General features: G+C 43.1%; 1 protein-coding gene across 2 annotated transcripts in view; it reads right to left on the reverse strand.

The window, feature by feature from the left end:
• The window catches only part of WDR49 (WD repeat domain 49), a 173,336-nt gene extending 164,650 nt beyond the window's left edge, over window positions 1-8,686 (reverse strand). The window contains exons 1-2 of one of the 2 annotated variants that reach the window (XM_040349305.1): window positions 8,540-8,686; window positions 8,233-8,418 (exon numbers count right to left, since the gene is read on the reverse strand). In XM_040349305.1, coding sequence (XP_040205239.1) covers window positions 8,233-8,391 — 159 coding nt within the window. In that variant the 5' untranslated portion in view covers window positions 8,392-8,418; window positions 8,540-8,686. The remainder of the gene's footprint in view (window positions 1-8,232; window positions 8,419-8,539) is intronic. The other variant, XM_040349306.1, reaches the window with a different exon arrangement.
• Window positions 8,687-19,742: the final 11,056 nt, after the last annotated feature.

The raw sequence follows: 19,742 nt of genomic DNA on the forward strand, positions 1-19,742 counted from the left end.
AGTGTTAACCCTTTCCCTGCCAGTCACATTTACACAGTAATCAGTGCATATTTATAGCACTGTTCGTTGTATAAATGTGAATGGTCCCAAAATAGTGTCAAAAGTGTCCGATGTGTCCGCCACAATATCGCAGTCACGATAAAAATCACTGATCGCCGCCATTACTAGTAAAAAATAAATAAAAATGCTATAAATCTATCCCCTATTTTGTAGCCGCTATAACTTTTGCGCAAACCAATCAATATATGCTTATTGTGATTTTTTTTACCGAAAATATGTAGAAGAATACATATCGATCAAAACTGAGGAAAAGAACGTTTTTTTATATATTTTTGGGGATATTTATTATAGGAAAAAGTAAAAAATATTGTTGTTTTTCTTTTTTAAATTGTCGCTCTTCTTTTGTTTATAGCGAAAAAAATAAAAACCACAGAGGTGATTAAATACCACCAATAGAAAGCTCTATTTGTGGGGAAAAAATTATTAAAATTTCATTTGGGTAAAATGTAGCATGACCGCGCAATTGTCATTCAAATTGTGACAGCAGAAAAATGGCTTGGGCAGGAAAGGGGTAAAAGTGCCCTGTATTGAGGTGGTTAAGCAAAACCAGGAAGAGGATTGCAAAGGGTCCCAGCACATTCAGTGACAGCAAAAGTCCACCATTGTCAATGAGTTATCTGCCTGTGTATGAGCATCTTTAGTCTGCTTTTGTTTGAAATGTATTAAAAATAAAACAATGCTTAATATTTACTTTTCTCTTAAATATGTACATGTAATCAGTATGTATGGTGTATTTTTTACATTTGTATGCTCACATTGCCTTAAGGAAATCTTGATATTTGATTTATTCATTGCAAAGATGCACCTTTTGATAAGTATACCTATTTATAGATCGCCTTCACCTATTTATAGATCATCTACACAGCTTCTCTACAAAGATTAATATTTAACATGTCATGGCATGCTTATCTGAAAGACATTTACTCTTCCCATACAGAGCATCCTCCTATGTGTATACTTTGACCCCCAGTTACATTAGGGTTATTTCTGCTTTTCACCATTTAGGACTGTAAAATGAGCTGTTATGTAACTGTAAAACCACTAAAATGTGAAACAAACTTTTATTTTCCTATAACCTCTTGACCACTGGGCACTTAAACCCCCTTCCTCACCAGACCAATTTTCAGCTTTCGGTGCTCTCACAATTTGAATGACAATTACTCAGTCATACAACATTGTGCCCATCTGAAATTTTTGTCCTTTTTTCCCCCACAAATAGAGCTTTCTTTTGGTGGTATTTGATCACCTCTGCGGTTTTTATTTTTTGCGCTATAAAAGAAAAAACACTGAAAATTCTGTAAAAATAAAAAATAAAATTCTCGTTTCTGTCATATTAGCAGGTATTGCGGAGTATGGGGGGTATTGCAGAGTATGGGGGGGTATTGCAGAGTATGGGGGGGTATTGCAGAGTATGGGGGGGTTTTGCAGATTATGGGGGGTATTGCAGAGTGTGGGGGGTATTGCAGAGTGTGGGGGGTATTGCAGAGTGTGGGGGGTATTGCAGAGTATGGGGGGGTATTGCAGAGTATGGGGGGTATTGCAGAGTGTGGGGGGTATAGCAGAGTGTGGGGGGTATAGCAGAGTGTGGGGGGTATAGCAGAGTGTGGGGGGTATAGCAGAGTGTGGGGGGTATTGCAGAGTATGGGGGGTATTGCAGAGTATTGGTGGTATAGCAGAGTGTGGGGGGTATAGCAGAGTGTGGGGGGTATAGCAGAGTGTGGGGGGTATTGCAGAGTGTGGGGGGTATTGCAGAGTGTGGGGGGTATTGCAGAGTGTGGGGGGTATTGCAGAGTATGGGTGTTATTTATTGCAGAGTGTGGGGGGTATTGCAGAGTGTGGGGGGTATTGCAGAGTGTGGGGGGTATTGCAGAGTGTGGGGGGTATAGCAGAGTGTGGGGGGTATTGCAGAGTGTGGGGGGTATTGCAGAGTGTGGGGGGTATAGCAGAGTGTGGGGGGTATAGCAGAGTGTGGGGGGTATTGCAGAGTGTGGGGGGTATTGCAGAGTGTGGGGGGTATTGCAGAGTGTGGGGGGTATTGCAGAGTATGGGTGTTATTTATTGCAGAGTGTGGGGGGTATTGCAGAGTGTGGGGGGTATTGCAGAGTATGGGTGTTATTTATTGCAGAGTATTGCACAGGGAGGGAGGGATGGATCTGTGACTGCATGTGTCACAGATCCATCCCACAGCAGCTGCTGCTGCTTCCGCTCTCCCCCTCTCCTCTCACACTGTACCGATCGGTACAGAGAGGAGAGGGAGGAACCGGCGTCATTACATGACGCCGGTTTGTTTACAAGTGATCGCTCCGTCATTTGACGGAGCGATCACGTGGTAAACCGCCGCTATCAGCGGCGATTTACCGCGATCTGTGATGCGCCGGGTCTTCTAGACCCGGCGCTCACAGATGCTTCTGGGAGCGCGCCGCAGGGGGCGTGCGAGTGAAGCATTCTGGGAGGACGTCCCAGGGACGTCGTCCCGGAATAACTCCACCGCTCTGTAGACGTCTTTTGTCTATGGAGCGGTGGGGAAGTGGATAATTATCTAGTGAAGGCTGACACAGGTAGTCCATTACTGGCAATGAAAGAAATGTTGTGTAATAAAAGCATCACATATTATAACTTCTATCAGAATTGGGTATGTTGTTGGCTTGGAAAACCTCATGTACAAGACAGCCAGACCTATTCCTTTGAGCCTTAGAGCCCATTCACACAGGGACGACTTTGGATCCGACTCAAAGTCGCCCCAAGTCGCGCTGCATGAGAAAATGAATGGAAGTGAATGGGAGCCGTCTTAATACACACTACTGAAGTCGCTCCGACTTCAGAAAAGGTTCCTGTACTACTTCAATCCGACTTCTAGGCGACTTGTAGGCAACTTGTACCCATTGATTTCACTGGAAGTCGCCTCAGAAGTCGGATCACTGTCTTAACTGAAGCAACAATACAGGAAGATAACATACATTTCTCAGGCAAACCGCTCCCTCCCACAGAGCTGATTGTTGTTTGATTGGCCACTGGAAAGCCTCCTGTCCTGGAGGCGACTTGAAGTTGCCTTGTACTGTCCTGGAGGCAACTCGAAGTTGCCTTGTAAGTTGCCTGATGATTTATACTCAAGTCGTGTCCAAGTTGCCTCCCAAAGTCGTGCTGGAACTTGTGTTGCCCCTGTGTGAATGGGTTCTTACCCCTCCATTTAATTGTTAAAGTGATAGTGTCAATAACCAATCAGATATTTTCATATTTTACTCTCTGCGCTTGACTGTTAATAGGTTCATAGGGCCAGATTCACGTAGAATCGCGGCGGCGTAACGTATCCTAGATACGTTACACCGTCGCAATTTTTCATCGCAAGTGCCTGATTCACCAAGCACTTGCGATGAAAACTACGCCGGCGGCCTCCGGCGCAAGGCGGGCCAATTTAAATGGGCGTGTGCCATTTAAATTAGGCGCGCTCCCGCGCCGGACCTACTGCGCATGCTCCGTTTCTTAACTCCCGCCGTGCTTTGCGCGCCGTGACGTCATTTTTTTGAACGCCGACGCGCGTAGCGTACTTCCGTATTCCCGGACGACTAACTTTGCGACGGGAAACTAGACTAGCGGCGACGTAGCGAACGTGAAAAACCATTGTGGACCTGCCGTAACTCCTAATTTGCATACCCGACGCTGGTTTACGACGCAAACTCCCCCCAGCGGCGGCCGCGGTACTGCATCCTAAGATCCGACAGTGTAAAACAATTACACCTGTCGGATCTTAGGGATATCTATGCGTAACTGATTCTATGAATCAGTCGCATAGATAGAAACAGAGATACGACGGCGTATCAGGAGAAACGCCGTTGTATCTTATTTGTGAATCTGGCCCATAGAACTTAGGACCTCTTTCCTTTCCTGCAGTTATTCTACACAACTGTGACAGAGATCTTTTAGAAAAAGGGGGTAATCTTTAAATGCCTTGATTATCAGTAACGCATTTTCTTATGAATAATTACTTATGGCCACTGAACAAGTTGCTTTAGCCCTGCTTTAGCCCTGGTTCACACTGAATGTGACTTTGAAATTGCACTATTCTACTTGAAGTGGCACGATTTAAAAAACGCAGGTCAGTGTGCTTTCAGGTGCGACTTGCCTGATATCTGTGCGATTTCATGCACAGATGTCTATGCAAGTTACACCTGAAATTGGCAAAAATAGTGCAGGAACCTTTTTTTCAAATCGGCGCGGCACCGCAAAGTCGGAGTTGCACCAATTTCAACAGGTACATTCCTGGAAATAGGGCGTGACTTATTATGCGATTAGGAACTCTCAAATCGCATGACAAGTCTCTCTGGTGTGAACTGGGGGCTTAAAGACTCCATTTTTATATTTGTTATACACATAGGGATGTCCCTTGAAGTCTTCTTTGCTTCATCTATGCTTTCATAGGAAACATTGAGATAACATTCATGAGGCCAGGAGAGACATTGGCTGCTAGGCAGTCAATTGACACGTAATCTATCCTTCTCTCTTAGCTGTAGAAAAGTCTTTGTCGATTGTAAAATAAACTGAGAAATCTTTAAGACTACCATGAAACGTGTGTGTGTGTGATTTCTCTATGTACACAGTTTTGGGCATTATTTTTATATATTTTATATAATAGTATACAGCAGATAGCTTCTGACTTTAATGCCCCGTACACACCATCACTTTATGTGATGAAAAAAAACGACACTTTCTGTGAAGTAAAAAATGACGTTTTTGAAACTTCAATTTTCAAAGACGAAGTTGCCTACACACCATCGTTTTCTCACAATGATCTTGCAAAGTGAGGTTACGTTCCACCACGTTTTACCATTGAAGCTTGCTTCTGGGCATGCGTGGATGAAAAAACGTCTTACAAAACGACGTTTTTTGCTACACACGGTCAATTTCTGTGAAGTAAAAAGTGCACTTTTGAAAAACGACACATAAAATTGAAGCATGCTTCAATTTTTTTTGGTCGTTTTTTACAAGACATAAAACGACGTTTTCCCCCACACACAGTCAATTAAAGTGACGTTTTTAAAAACGTCATTTTTTTTCATCACATAAAGTGATGGTGTGTACGGGGCATAAGAGTCAGAGGGAGAACCCAGTGAACCATGGAAATCGACACTTCCAGAAGTGTCAGTTTTTTTTTACGTACTTCATTCAGCAATTCCTCTTGATTGGAACAGTGTTTGGGGGCATGTACAGCTGAAGAGGTAGGTATTTACACACACACACATATATATATATATATATATACAGGGCTTTTTTTCAGCGGGGGAACGCAGTTCCGGCACCTTCAGCACTGAATGTATGTGATGGCAAGGGGTACTGGGATATGCTGGGGAATCTATTTTTGTGTGGGGGTCTATTGTTGCTGAGGGGGTCTATTGTGGCTGGCAGGGGGTCAGTTGTTGCTGACTGCTGGAAATCTGTTGATGTTGCTGGCGGTCTATTGTTGCAGGGGTGGTATTTTGTAATGGGCAATCCATTGTTACTGAGGGAGTGTACAATTTTACTTGGTTCTGTACTCTCTAAAAAGGGCCGGTACTGGGAATGACTGGCAAGAGATGGTGCTCAGAGGTGGGTAGGGGCGGAGGCAAGAAGTGACTCAGTAGGGGGGGAGTTCCTGCACCTATTCTCTGAGAAAAAAAGCTATATATATATATATATATATATATATATATATATATATATATTTTTTTTTTACAGGGGCATGTTGTTTTTTGTATTTTAGACTTGATGACAGTGTTACTTTAAGTTCCTTGGTTAAAATGGAAATAAGATTTATAGTGTTGCATTGCTTGCATGCTTTATGTGCATTGCTGCACTGCTGTGCCATTTATTCAGAATTTCACCCCAACACACTTGTGCTACTGCCCAATACAATGCCATGCGTTGTGGTACACTGCTTTCCTGCAGCTTTGCTTGTACAATTGGTGCATTAGGCAGTCTACTAAATACATGTTCCAAAGTGTTATCCAAGAGTTGTGAGGTCTTCAATGCTTGTGTATATATATAGAGCAGCAACGGTCACTCAGAGAGCGCACTGGCTGTAGTTAGGCGGTTCACGTGCAAACAGGGCTACCTTCCAACAGGTACACAGGGAAAAAACAGCAAAAGGTGGGTCACACCAAATTCATAAAGGAGTGCAAAACAGCTTCAGTGATTCACAAAACAACGGTCAATGCATTTTAGGGGCAAACCAAGCTCCACCTTCATCAGGGTTTAGTAATATTTTCAAATGTTTTAATGGATTCAGAAAAGCTTATGGCCGATACATTTTAGGCTTAGTGCTTGGAAATAAATCAAATGTGGCAGAATTATGTCAGTAAAATGGCTGACCAATGGTCAATCAAATAAATAAAAAAATAAAAAATAAAAAAAGAACTGCCTTTGTGAAATGAATTCTAATGCACTTCACAGATGTGAATCCAATATTAAAATTTAAACATGTAGGTAAATATAAAAACATAGTCCAAAAATGTAAAAAAAAAAAAAAATGACATAATAGGGTACGCCTGTTCACAGATACTATAAATGTATCATCATTTGATATGTTGGTGGACAGAGGAAGGAGAAATACTTTATAGAACATTTCCTGAGACTACGCTCACTAGGTGAGAATACCTACATAAAAAGATAGTGGGAAAACAGGTTACTTTTTTTCAGATTTTAGGCACTTAAAACAAAAAGATATTAATGTCAAAATTCTAACAGAGAAAGCCTTAATTTTCCTGGGAAAACGTCAATTTATACACAAAACTGAATAAAAAAAAACAGGGGGCAATTTCAATCCCATCTCCTTATCGAAACCATCATTTAATGTCTTTTATTTCAATAATACCTCGAATTGGAAATTTAGTTACGCTATCAAATTGCCAAATGTATGGTCAACTTTAGACATATAGTTGGTATGTCTAGTAGGTAAAGACAGACTGTTACAAAGCAAAGGCCACAGTGACAGCTTCCCAGTGCAGTTAGTGACATGGGAATAAAGAATAAAGTCGGCCATAGATTGTGCTATTTTCTATCATGCAACCATAGGTTGCAGTAAAGAAAATCACTTGATTCCCCCATCAACACAGGCAGCATTGATGGGGGGATTTCTCCTGCTGGGGCATTGTGTTCTCTCGGCAGGAGGGGAAGCCATCCTTGCCAGGGGAACACACACACACTATGGCAACCGTTCGCAATAATCACATGTAAACTCTGGCAGGCTGGTTGTACACATGTAGATCGATCAATCAACTTGGGTACATTCAGCTTGCCCATACATGGTTTGAATGTTGGCCGGTTCAGCAGGAAAGAAAATCATACCATCTATGGCTGGCCTTATCCTATATCTATAAGAATTTACATCCACTTGGATTTCCCATAGTTTGCTTGTGTGTATATATCTCCACTGTATCACTGTACTGTTTGAGGTACAGCCCCAGTTCTGATAAAGGAGTTGGATGAGTGTCCACCGCTTGCCATAATGACATCTTTCCACACCTTTCCTAAACACAAGATATAAGCTTCCTGCAGATAAATGGCTGCACATCCAGGAATTCCGATTGCCTTTTATTGTTCAAAGTGATAACACCAAAGACACCAACACGAGGTCACGTAAACGCATTTCACACAGACATCTTGTGCTTAATCATTACCATGATTAAGCACAAGATGTCTGTGTGAAACTTGTCTACATGACCTTATGTCGGTGTCTTTTGTGTTATCACTTTGAACAATAAAAGGCAATCGGAATTCCTGGATGTGTAGCCATTTCTTTTCTTACGCACTTCAGTTGAAAATGATCTTCAATTTGATCTGGATAATGTAAATGGAGTGTACGATACAAAGACACATTTTTCTACTGGTGTATGGTCAGCATTGGAAGGAATTCATTTTACATTGTGTTTGGTTTCTGGGCCACAAAGTGAAGGAGAATTCCCCCAGCAGGACACACACAGGACTGGAAATGTGTATCTCAATGCAGCCATTGGGAAGAATGAGCAGAAGTTTTCATACTTGTACTCTGCACTGCAGTGCAAGGCTGCAAGCACTTCCATGGCATTTCATAAACTGGCCAGCATTATAATGAGTCCATGTGAAAATATGATGTACCTGGAAGGCATTTCTCCTCTCAAAAGAACAAAATATTTTTATTTGTTTACATGTATTTTAACCAACCTTGAACAGATTTTGAATTGCGGTGAAATCCTTTATACTGAGCCTGTTTTCAATCGATTCCCCTAGATGTCGGCCTCCTTCAGATCCTTCCTCGCTCAGCGGGACGGCGACGGGCACACTGGGTTGTGTTTCATTAGGGTGAAGGATCTGGTTGTTCATCTTCGCTTTCTAATCAAAGCCTTTGTGCTTTGCATTGAAAACATGTCAGAGGTACATTACAATCAGGGATTTTCATTGAAACATACAGATACAGTGTAAATTATTCATAGTTTGGTAATAAGAAGTACAGGGAGCTTTTGTTACATACCTCTGTAAACATGAAGTTTGAACTTCTTTTTCACATTCTGCCCAAAGATTTGCTGGGTGTGAGAAATTGCATTGACAGGAATGGAGGAATGTTTATGTCTTTACTTCAAGGCTTCTCAGTGACTGGTTACTTGGCAACTCTATACAAAGCTGAGCAACACACACCCCCTACCCGTCCCGACAAAGTACTTTTCATATGACCTGCTGCTAGCCAATGACTCAAATGCAAAGTTCACATGTATTAATCAGACATCACACTGACAACTGGCTTTATTTCACAAAAAGCAACGTAGTGCACACCGAATCCACCCTTCTCACAAAGTGAAAAGCAATACAGATCCTAAGTGCATTGAATAATCAGATGAATGCATATATCCTTATGCCCGGTACACACAATGAGATTATCGGACGAATTGATCGTCCGTTTTTTTGCATGCAAATCTCAGTTCGAATCTAATGAGTTTACTAAAGTCACGAAAATTTTTGTACGACAGAATAAAAATTCGTAAGTGATGTCATGTGTTGTATTTTCAAATGACAGCAGTACTGATTAAACAAAAATTGTACTATGTGGTATCGTACAATTTTTTTTCCGTGCATGTCGATCAAATACTATCGAAAGAACTATCCTGATCGGCTCTGGAAAGCTCTGTACTAACAATGCGATTATCGTACAATCGCTTCGAAAGCGGAATTTTTCTTACGATTTTCTGATCATGTGTACCGGGCATTATACCAGCCAACAAAAAATTGCTGTGTTCATTATGCCAAAATTTGTGATTGAGATCACAGAAGAGCTGAGACCCCTTTCACATCGACGTCAACAGATAAGGGAATATACCGTATATACTCGAGTATAAGCCGAGTTTTGCAGCACATTTTTTTTGTGCTGAAAATGCCCCCCTCGGCTTATACTTGAGTCACCTTTTTGTGCCTGATCTCCTGGACTTTGGGTACCCAGTACCGGCCTGCCATAGGTGTCTTGGACCCCAAGCTAAGCACACATGTAGCCCCACTCTTGCTCTACAAGTGTGCAAAGATTGTTGTCCGTGGGACCTACGGCTAGGGAGCACCGATTTTTCAAAGCTGGGCACCCCTTCCATAGACTCCAATGTTAAACGGTCATTTCTCCAGTGAATTTGGGGACCTGATACCGGCCGGTTGTAGGTCCCCTGGACCCGGAACTTGGCACACATGTAGCCCTATTTCTCATCTACAAGTGTGCAAAGTTTGTTGTCTGGGGAACCAACGGCTAGGGAGCACCGATTTTTCAAAGCCGGGTACCCCTTCCATAGACTCCCATGTTAAACATCAGTCTAGTCATGGACACAGTGAGGCATGGGCACAGTGAGGCAGTGCCGGGACAAGGTCATCTAGCGCCCAGGGCGAAGATGCCAAACAGCACCCACTCCCCCCCCCCCCACAGGATGTTTGAGCATCATGTGTTAGCAAAAATCCCCCCCCCCCAAAAAAAAAAAAAAAAGAAATACAAAAAATTGAGCACTAATCAGCACGCTTAGCCCTAATGCCGCGTACAGACGGTCGTTTTTTGTGATGAAAAAAATTGATTAAAAACGTCGTTTAAAATGACCATGTGTGGGGAAAACGTTGTTTTATGTCTTCTGAAAAACGACAAAAAAAATGCTTGAATTTTTAGTGTCGTTTTTCAAAACGTAGTTTTTTGTGTCATTTAAAACGATAGTGTGTGGGCAAAACGACATTTAAAACAACGTTTTTAAACCCGCGCATGCTCAGAAGCAAGTTATGAAGCGAGCTTGAATGGAACAGAGTGCCGTCGTACGTGCTGAACGTAACCTAGCTTTGCTAGAGCATTTTGAAAAAACGATGGTGTGTAGGCAACGTCGTTTTTGAAAATGAAGTTTCAAAAACGTCGTTTTATTTCATGATTTAAAACGTTGTTTTTTTTTCATCACAAAAAACGACCATCTGTACGCGGCATTATGCCAAGCATAAATTCCAGTTGCAAGCCTTGCCAAACAAAAATCCCCCTCTGAGTACAAATCTCCCCCTGCTGAAATCCCCTCTCCCAGCACACATCTCCCCCACCCCCCAATCCTCTCCCTAAGCTCAAATGCTTCCCGAATGCTCCCTGCTAGCATAAATATTCCTCCCCAAAAAAGCACCCTGTTAGCACATATCCTCACTCCTCAAGTTTCCCCTCCAAGAACAAGTCCTCCCCTCCTTCAAATGTCCCCTCCTAGCACAAATTCCCATCAATCATCCCTAGTATCACAAATCCTCTCCTTCAAATTCCTGCCCCCCCCCAAAAAAAATCCCCCTTTAGCACAAATCCTCTTCTGCTCATTGCCCCAGCACAAACCCCCCCAAATTACCCTCAAATGTATCCTCCTAGCACAAATCGTACGCCTCTTACCCCCCAAATTCCCCCTCCTAGCGCAAATCCTCCCCCCAAATTTCCCCTCTAGACTTTCCCTTTAGCACCCCTATCATCCCTACCAGCATAAATTCCCCCCCCCCCAATCCCCATTTCTAACAGCCCCAATATTTCCTGTCCTAGCACAAATCCCCTCCCCAATCACCTCTTCTAGCACAACCCCCCCATATCCCCCCTCTTAGCACAAATCCTTTCCCCCATTCCTGTGGCACAACCCCCCCCCCTCCTGGTAAAAATTCTCATTTTCCCAGCACACCCCCCCCCCCATAACAAATCTTACTCCTGTCACCCCTCCCCAATCCCCCCTCCGAGCAAAAATCCCCCCCAAAAATTCTTCCCTAGCACACATACACCTCCTCAATTAGATCGCCCACATTTTGGAAGAAGGAACACAAGGACACCTTTGGACAGCAGGAGGGTTGCACCAATACTGTTTTTTTCACTGGCGAGTACGAGTACCGATACTTTCGGTCAAGTACTCGCCGATACATTCGTGGTGCAATTTGAACCCATACCAAATTAATTAAATTAATTTGCATTGTATTCTTTGCAGTGCAACTTGAGCCCATTCATTTTGTATGGGTTCAAATCGCACCACAAAGATATTTGTTTCGGTTATCGGAGCATTTTCACGCGTATGAGTATGCGTGAAAATACTCAATATCAGTTTTGATGCAACCCTAGACAGCAGCACTGTTAGTCTGGGGGAGACTAGTTTTAAAAGTATTAGAAGATTTAGATACACTAACAAATGGAAGCCAAACTCCAGCTAAGGCCTCTTTCACACTGGGCGGATCAGTAATGATCTGCCCCGTGCACCTCCGCTTGCTCAGTGGGGATCGCTCCGTTGATCCCCGCTGAGCCGGCGGATGACAGGGCGGTCCCCGCACACTGTGCAGGGACCGCCCTGTCTTTTCTCCGCTCCCCCCTATGGGGGGATCGGATGAACACGGACCGTATGTCCGTGTTCACCCTATCCTATCCGCCAGACGGAAGGAACATACGTTTTTTCCTCCGTCACACTTTGACGGATCGGAGCGGGTCGGATGTTAGCGGGCATGTCACCGCTGACATCCACGGCTCCATAGAGGCGCACGGAGCGCCCATACAGGTCCGTAAAAAAAACTGACAGACGGACCTGTACGGGCGCTCAGTGTGAAAGAGCCCTAACACTTTATAAGCAGTTACAGCAGTTTTTTTTTCCTTTTGGGATAAAGGTTTTACATAAACTTTATTGTATTGTGATACCTGCCTTTACACACACATGAAATGTAATGGCGTCTTAGTCCGTAGGGTAGTATATTTAGCTGGCTCACCCTTTGCAGCTATAACAGCTTCAACTCCTATGAGCTGGCTGTCCACAAGGTTTAGGAGTGTGTCTATGGTAATGTTTGACCATTCTTCCAGAAGCACATTTGTGAGGTCAGGCACTGATGTTGGATGAGAAGGCCTGGTTCGCAGTCTTCGCTCTAATTCATCCCAAAGGTGTTCTATCGGGTTGACGTCAGGACTCCTCCACTCCAAACTCACTCATTCATGTCTTTATGGACATTGCTTTGTGCACTGGTCCAAATCCTTTGGTGGAGAGGGGATTATGGCATGGGGTTGTCTTTCTTGGGTTGGGCTTGGCCCCTTGGTTCCAGTGAAGGGAACTCTTAAGGCCTCAGCATACCAATACATTTTGGACAATTTCATGCGCCCAACTTTGTGGGAACAGTTTGGGGAGGGCCCCTTCTTGTTCCAACATGAAGTGAGGTCCATAAAGACATGGATTTTTTTTTTTTTTTTTCGAAGGGAAAATCGCTCTTGTATACGTGGCATTAGCTCTTTTATTAAAGGTTATAAGCAGAAGGCTGGACATCACTGAATGGTACCACCCTGAGTGGGAAGAGTTTACTCTGTTCTAGAGGACCTTTCTAAAGGGTAACTCAAAGCAAAACATCAAATGTGTGAAGTACTTATGTGGTCAGTTAAACCTTGGAACTATGTCAAAGTCCTCCCAGTGTAGCTGTTCATGAAAATTGTATGTAGCTTAACACAGCTAGATTCTAGAAAATGGGAATTTATTGATTTCTCTCTTCTCTCAGGTCAATTGATTAGGTGCTGTATATCTGTAAGAGGAGCTGTGGTATACAGCACAAAAAAAAGGCCTGCACTTTTAGGTAGTAGGTGTTCCTAGAACACTACATTATGAGAAACAAGACAATTTAAGGCAGGTGATGACCTGATGCATACACAAGTTAAGAAAAAAAAGCCCTGAGCATCTAGGACCACTTTCTCTGTATAACAAAGCTTGATTTTTAATTCTACTTTGTAAATTTAGTGTAATCTGAGGTTTATTAAAAGTTCAAATCATTTACAGCTGTAATCATTTAGGATTTATCTGGACTAGTGTATGAGTATGCAAGTCCTAAACAATAAAATAAAGGTGGTCACTGATAACACACAAGTGTAATTTGTATTTAACACAGAGGAGTGGTAGAGTTACATCACAAGGTATGTTAGTGTAACCTTAACACAAGTTTAAGTTTGTGTGGACAATTAGTAGTATCACCACTTTTCAGCGGTCATGAATGTTTACTGGAGCAATTATTATTATAATACAAGATTTATTTAGCGCCAACAGTTTACAGTAGGAGGGCCCTGCTCATGAAGCTTACAGTCTAAAGGGAGAGGGAGGTGGTACAAAAGGTAGTAGCTGCAGGGGGATGATCTGGTGGAGGTGACTCAAGTACAGTTCTCAGGTGGAGGTGGGGTAGGCTTCCCTGAGTAAATGAGTTTTTAAGGATTGCTTAAAGGCGGATAGGGTGGGAGCTAACCGGACATACTAGGGCAGAGAATGGTAGAGGCTCTGGAGAAGTCCTAGAGGCGAGCATGGGAGGAGGTAACAAGGGAGTTAGAGTGCAGGTGGTCTTGGGAGAAGCGAAGGGGACTATTTGGGAGCTATATCTGTTGGTGATGTAGCTGGGGGCAATGTTTTAGATGCCCTTGTATGTTGTGGCTAATATTTTGAATTTTATGTGATTGAGGTAGAGGAAGCCAGTGAAGAGATTGGCAGCAGTCACCGATCAGTTAGTAAGGCATATTAGTGTAGAAGCAGTATTCACAATAGACTGAAGGGGGATAGTCTGTGTAAAAATAGGCCAGTGAGGAGGGAGTTGAAGTAGTCAAGGTGGGAAATAACCAAGGAGTGAATAAGTGGTTTTGTGGTGTCGATAGTCAGGAAGGGGCGAATTCTGAAAATGTTGCAAAGATTAAGGTAGCAAAACATGACCAGTGATTGGATGTAGAGGCTGTGGGAGAGATAACACCTAGCACCCTGGCATGTGTGGAAAAACCAATGGTTGTACCGTTGACCTCAATGGTAAAGTCATGGGGAGGGAATCGGGGAGGAGGAAATATTACAAGTTCAGTTTTAAAAAGATTGAGTTGGAGGAAGTGGTGTGACATCCATACTGATATGTCATTAAGTGAGTTGAGGAGATAAGTCTGGGTGTCATCAGCATAGAGGTGGTATTGGAAGCCATGGGAGGTTATCAACTGGCCCAGGAGAGGTTTAGAGAGAATATGAGGGGCCAAGAACAGAGCCTTGGGGTTCCCCAACAGAAAGAGGAGTGGAGGAGATGGTGTTGTAAGACACTAAAAGTGTGCTGGATAGGTAAGAGGAGAACTAGGAAAGAGCAAAATCACAGAGGCCAAGGGAGTAGAGTTAATTGAGGAAGAGTGGGTGGTCAACTGTGTCAAAGGCAGCAGAAAGGTCCACTAGTATGGGTATGGAGTACGGGCTGCTGGTTTATGCAGTTAGTAGGTCATTGGCGAGTTTTAGTAGGGCAGTTTCAGTAGAATATTTTGAGCGGAAGCAGGACTGTAGGGGATTTGAGAAGGTTGTTGTCAGTGAGGTAGCAACTCATAGTTGTGGCAAAGGCATTCAAGACGCTTGGAGGCAAATGGGAGCAGGGAGATAGGTCTTAAGTTATTCAAACAGGTGGGGTCCAGTGAGGTTTTTTTTTTTTTTTTTTTTTTTTAAGTATAGGGATAACCAGTGCATGTTTGAGAGGAAAAGGAAAGGAGCCGGAGGAGAGGGAGAGTTTGAAGTTGTGGGTTAGAGTTTAGGGTAGAGCAGAAAGGTGCTCACAGTAATTGTAGGACAGATGGGGAGGTGGGCCATGGAAAGGAGTTTGGACAAATTTGTCAGTGGTAACAGGGTCAAAGTAGGAAAGTATTGAGTGTGGTGTTTTGGTGTGTTGGGTGAGGGAGGAAGCCGAACACCTCATCATGAATTGTGTGGATTTTGTTTTTGAAATGATTGGCAATCTCCTGGGCAGTAAGCAAGTTGGTGGGTGAGGCAGTGGGGGTGAAGCAAGGATTAAGGATAGAAAAGAGTTGACAAGGTTTGATTGAGAGGGTTTTGAGGAGAGTGGTGTGGTAGATTTATTAAGCAGTGTGGAGGCAGGAGTTGCATTTGAGAAGGGCAGATTTGTAGAGGGTAAAGCCTTGCAGGGATTTCGTTTTTCACCATGCTCGCTCAAGAGTACGAGACTTATGGTGGTATCAGGTTATAGCAGGAGAGGCCTGGCTCTGCGTGTATAGAGAGGCATGTGTGTGTCTCGGGAGGATGACAGTATGTTGTGGACAGGACATGAGCCAGATTTCATCATAAAGGCTGTCAGTAGTAGAATAAAGAAGGGAAGGGTTGAGGTGGCGAAGGTTCCTGCGGGTAATTGTTTGCAGTTTGGCAGCATGGGAGGTAGGAGACAGAAAGAGTGTTAAACCGAAATGGTTGTGATTGGAGAGAGGAAAAAAGGGGTGTTAGAGAGATTGCAGAGGTGGGAGAATATGGGTTTGAGTGTTGCCTCTGGAATGAGTGGTGGTTTGTGTCCACTGTGTTCGGTTAATAGAGGAGGTTATGCATAGTGTGATTGAAGTGCATGTAAACCCCATCTGAATGACATTGAGAGCCCAACTCCAGGCACTGCGCATTACTTACTTCACTCCTCAGTCTTCATTGCAAGCCATCTTGCAGTTTCCTATATGAGCCATATTTCCTGCCCAGGGGACTGGGCATTTTCCCCTGCTCATAGATCATAACTACCCACAAGCGGTGCAAAATCCAAAATGAATACTACAAGACAATAAATACCATACACAAATATGCATTGGGTATCGTACAATTATTGTAAAATAAACATGTGAGAAACATTTTAAAATAAAGGGAATGATTGTTTTTCCAATTAGTCCTTAAAAGTATTAAATCACAAGCGGTATACGTGCAAATTCATAAACTACAAAGAAAAAGTCCTAATAAACAATCTGTAAAAAATGGGAACTTTGGCGAAAACTGATAAATTGCTAGTGTCCCCACACTCCTATTTCATGTTTAAGAGAGCGTGTATACCAAGGCGGTTTTACCTAAAGGCTGTCTGAGCCTTTTTTTTTTTTTGCCTGCTATATGCATAATTTTACAGCCACTGTGCCCACTTACATGTATTTGTGGATTAGTGTGCCTAGTTTTTTTTTTTTTTATAAATAAAATTTGACATATTTTACTATGGGCATACTTTATTTTTATTTTCTATTGGCAAACATCAAATGATGGCAGATATAGCCAGATGAAGGATGTACATTGTGCCTGGAAAATTGTCTGACGGAATATGTTCAAGCCCTGACTATTTATAATTTAATGGCCCACACTGTCTGGTAAAAGGCTCCTTTAAACAGTGTCACCTGGTGGTGGCTGCAGGCTCTCTGCAACAAGAAATAGGAATGTGAGGACACTTTTAGCAATTTATTAGCCATCGGTATCACAGTTGCATAGTGGCCGCTTGGTCAAAACAACAATACCTCAACCAAGGTTTTTTTCCCTGATCGCCATTCTCTTGGGCAATGGTCACTGCCCCTGGAGCCTATGAGAGAGGACCTGGTCACCGGAAGTGTGATGTGGACACCAATAGAGTTTTAGTTTTAACTATGATAAAGTTTACCTTATGACGTCACGCGATGTGACGATACATAGAGATTGGAGCACCGGGTACAGATGGAGTCTGAAGTTTTAATACGAGTTCAGCGCTCGTGGATGTTTTAAATTCTACTTCACTACCTAAATGTGAGTTTTTTTTTTTTTTTTTATCTGTTTTTTATTAAATTTATGCATTATATGGAGTCACGCTATGGTGTCTTTTTCGCTCTTCCTAATGCTCCTATGATACATTGAGCCTTACCATTTGGATGTATGAGGATCAGATCACACTTTCACCTGTATAGCTGACACTCTGAGGGGGATACGAGTTCGGCACTCGTAGATTTATGCCCGCTGTCCTTTCATTGATGCGAGTGCATTTTCTCAAATCTTTACCTGTTCGAGGTACCCTTACAGTGTCACGCTATATGCATTGCATATATCTTCTCTTTTCCATTACACACATTGGCCGCTGAGAGATGCCTTAGGAGTCAGGAGGAGGTGTTTTATCAGACCACACATCCAGCTACAATCAGTATCTCTGCTAGCCGTTTGGACAAACAGCCATGAGGTGAGCTGCTAGCACACTCAGGAGGTGTCATCACTAAAGATTTAATTTGTGCACGTTGCATTTTTGGTGGAGGTGTTTCATCTAGACACTGTTCTGTGGAGGAATTACTGGACTGCTAGATTTGATCCTTATTAATGGACAGGACTTTATCACACGTGTGATTTGATCGTTTTGCACAATTTGTTTCCGCTTATTTTATGCTAGTTTTGGTGTTTGTATATGTAGTAGCCATTTTACTATGTATTTTCACTGTTAAATCTTTACAGGATTATAGGTGTTAGTTCAATTTCATCTGTATTGTTCATTGTAGTATCATCAGATACCTTTTTTTTCTCACTGTTTAGTTCACCCACAATCCCTTTACTTCGCATTCCCCTTTCACTTCCACCTTCCCATTCCCTCCCCCACAACGCAGCTACCATACTTCACATTATTATCACTTTTTCTGTTAGTATCAGAACCACAGGTGCTGCTGCAGTCCCCCCCCCCCCCCCCAGTCCATCATCAGACATCGCCAGAGTTCTTCATCATTTCTATATGATATATTGTGTGTTGCACTTTCGGTTATTCACAGTGCAGTGATATATTGATCTATATGTACAGCATCTCACAAAAGTGAGTACACCCCTCACATTTTTGTAAATATTTTATTCTATCTTTTAATGTGACAACACTGAAGAAATGACACTTTGCTACAATGTAAAGTAGTGAGTGTACAGCTTGTATAACAGTGTAAATTTGCTGTCCCCTCAAAATAACTCCACACATGGCTATTAATGTCTTAACCGCTGGCAACAAAAGTGAGTACACAAAGTGAAAATATCCAAATTGAGCATGGTCATTTTCCCTCAAAGCGTCATGTGGATCGTTAGCGTTACAAGGTCTCAGGTGTAAATGGGGAGCAGGTGTGTTAAATTTGGTGTTATCACTCTCTCTCTCATACTGGTCACTGGAAGTTCAACATGGCACCTCATGGCAAAGAAGATCTGAAGAAAATAATTGTTGCCCTACATAAAAATATGGCCTAGGCAGTTAAGCCCTGTACACACGATCGGATTTTCCGACGGGAATTGTGCGATGACAGGCTGTTGGCGGAAAATGCGACCGCTTGTATGCGCCATCGCACAATTGTTGTCAGATTTTTCCAGACAAATGTTGGATGGCAGGCTTTAAAATTTTCCACGAACATTTGTCTGTTGTCGGATTTTCTGAGCGTGTGTACACAAGCCAGTCGGACAAAAGTCCCAAGTACAAACATGCATGCTCGGAATCAATGCTCACCAAACACATTATCAGAAGGTGCCCAAAAAGGGTGGCGTTGAAAAAAACTTGTAGTTTTGTGTTTGTTGGCTGAAAATTCTGACAAAAGTCCTACGCTTTGTCCACTGAAAATCCGATTGTGTGTACCAGGCTTAAGATTGCCAAAACCCTGAAACTGAGCTGCAGCACAGTGGCCAAGACCAGTTTAACAGGACAGGTTCCACTCAAAGCAGGCCTCGCTATGGTCGACCAAAGAAGTTAAGTGCACATGCTCAGCATCATATGCAGAGGTTGTCTTTGTGAATCAGACGTACGAGTCCTGCAAGCATTGCTGCAGAGTTTGAAGGGGGTCAGCCTATCAGTGCTCAGACCATACGCCACACACATTACATCAAATTGGTCTGCAAGGCTGTTGTCCCAGAAGGAAGCCTCTTCTAAAGATGATTCACAAGAAAGTTTGCTGAAGACAAGCAGACTAAGAACATGGATTACTGGAACCATGTCCTGTGGTATGATGAGACCAACATAAACTTATTTGGTTCAGTTGGTGTCAAGTGCATGTGGCAGCAACCAGGTGAGCAGTACAAAGACAAGTGTGTCTTGCCTACAGTCAAGCATGGTGGTGGGGGTGTCATGGTTTGGGGCTGCACAAATGCTTCTGGCACTGGGGAGCTACAGATCATTGGAGGGATTCATGAATGCCAAAATGTATACTAAAGCAGAGCATGATCCCCTCCCTTCGGAGACTGGGCCGCAGGGCAGTATCCCAACATGACAACAACCCAAACACCTCCAAGGTGAGGGTAAAAGGTGATGACTGGCCAAGCATGTCTCCAGACCTAAACCCTATTAAGCATCTGTGGGGCATCCTCAAATGGAAGGTGGTGGAGCGCAAGGTCTCCAACACCCACCAGCTCCGCAATGTCGTCAAGTTATACTTGCCTTCTCTGTGCAACAATATTGCATAAAGCAGCCCCTGTCCTCTTCTGGTGACCCCCGTC

Source organism: Rana temporaria, chromosome 4, assembly GCF_905171775.1.
Source record: "Rana temporaria chromosome 4, aRanTem1.1, whole genome shotgun sequence".
Taxonomy (NCBI): Eukaryota; Metazoa; Chordata; class Amphibia; order Anura; family Ranidae; genus Rana; species Rana temporaria.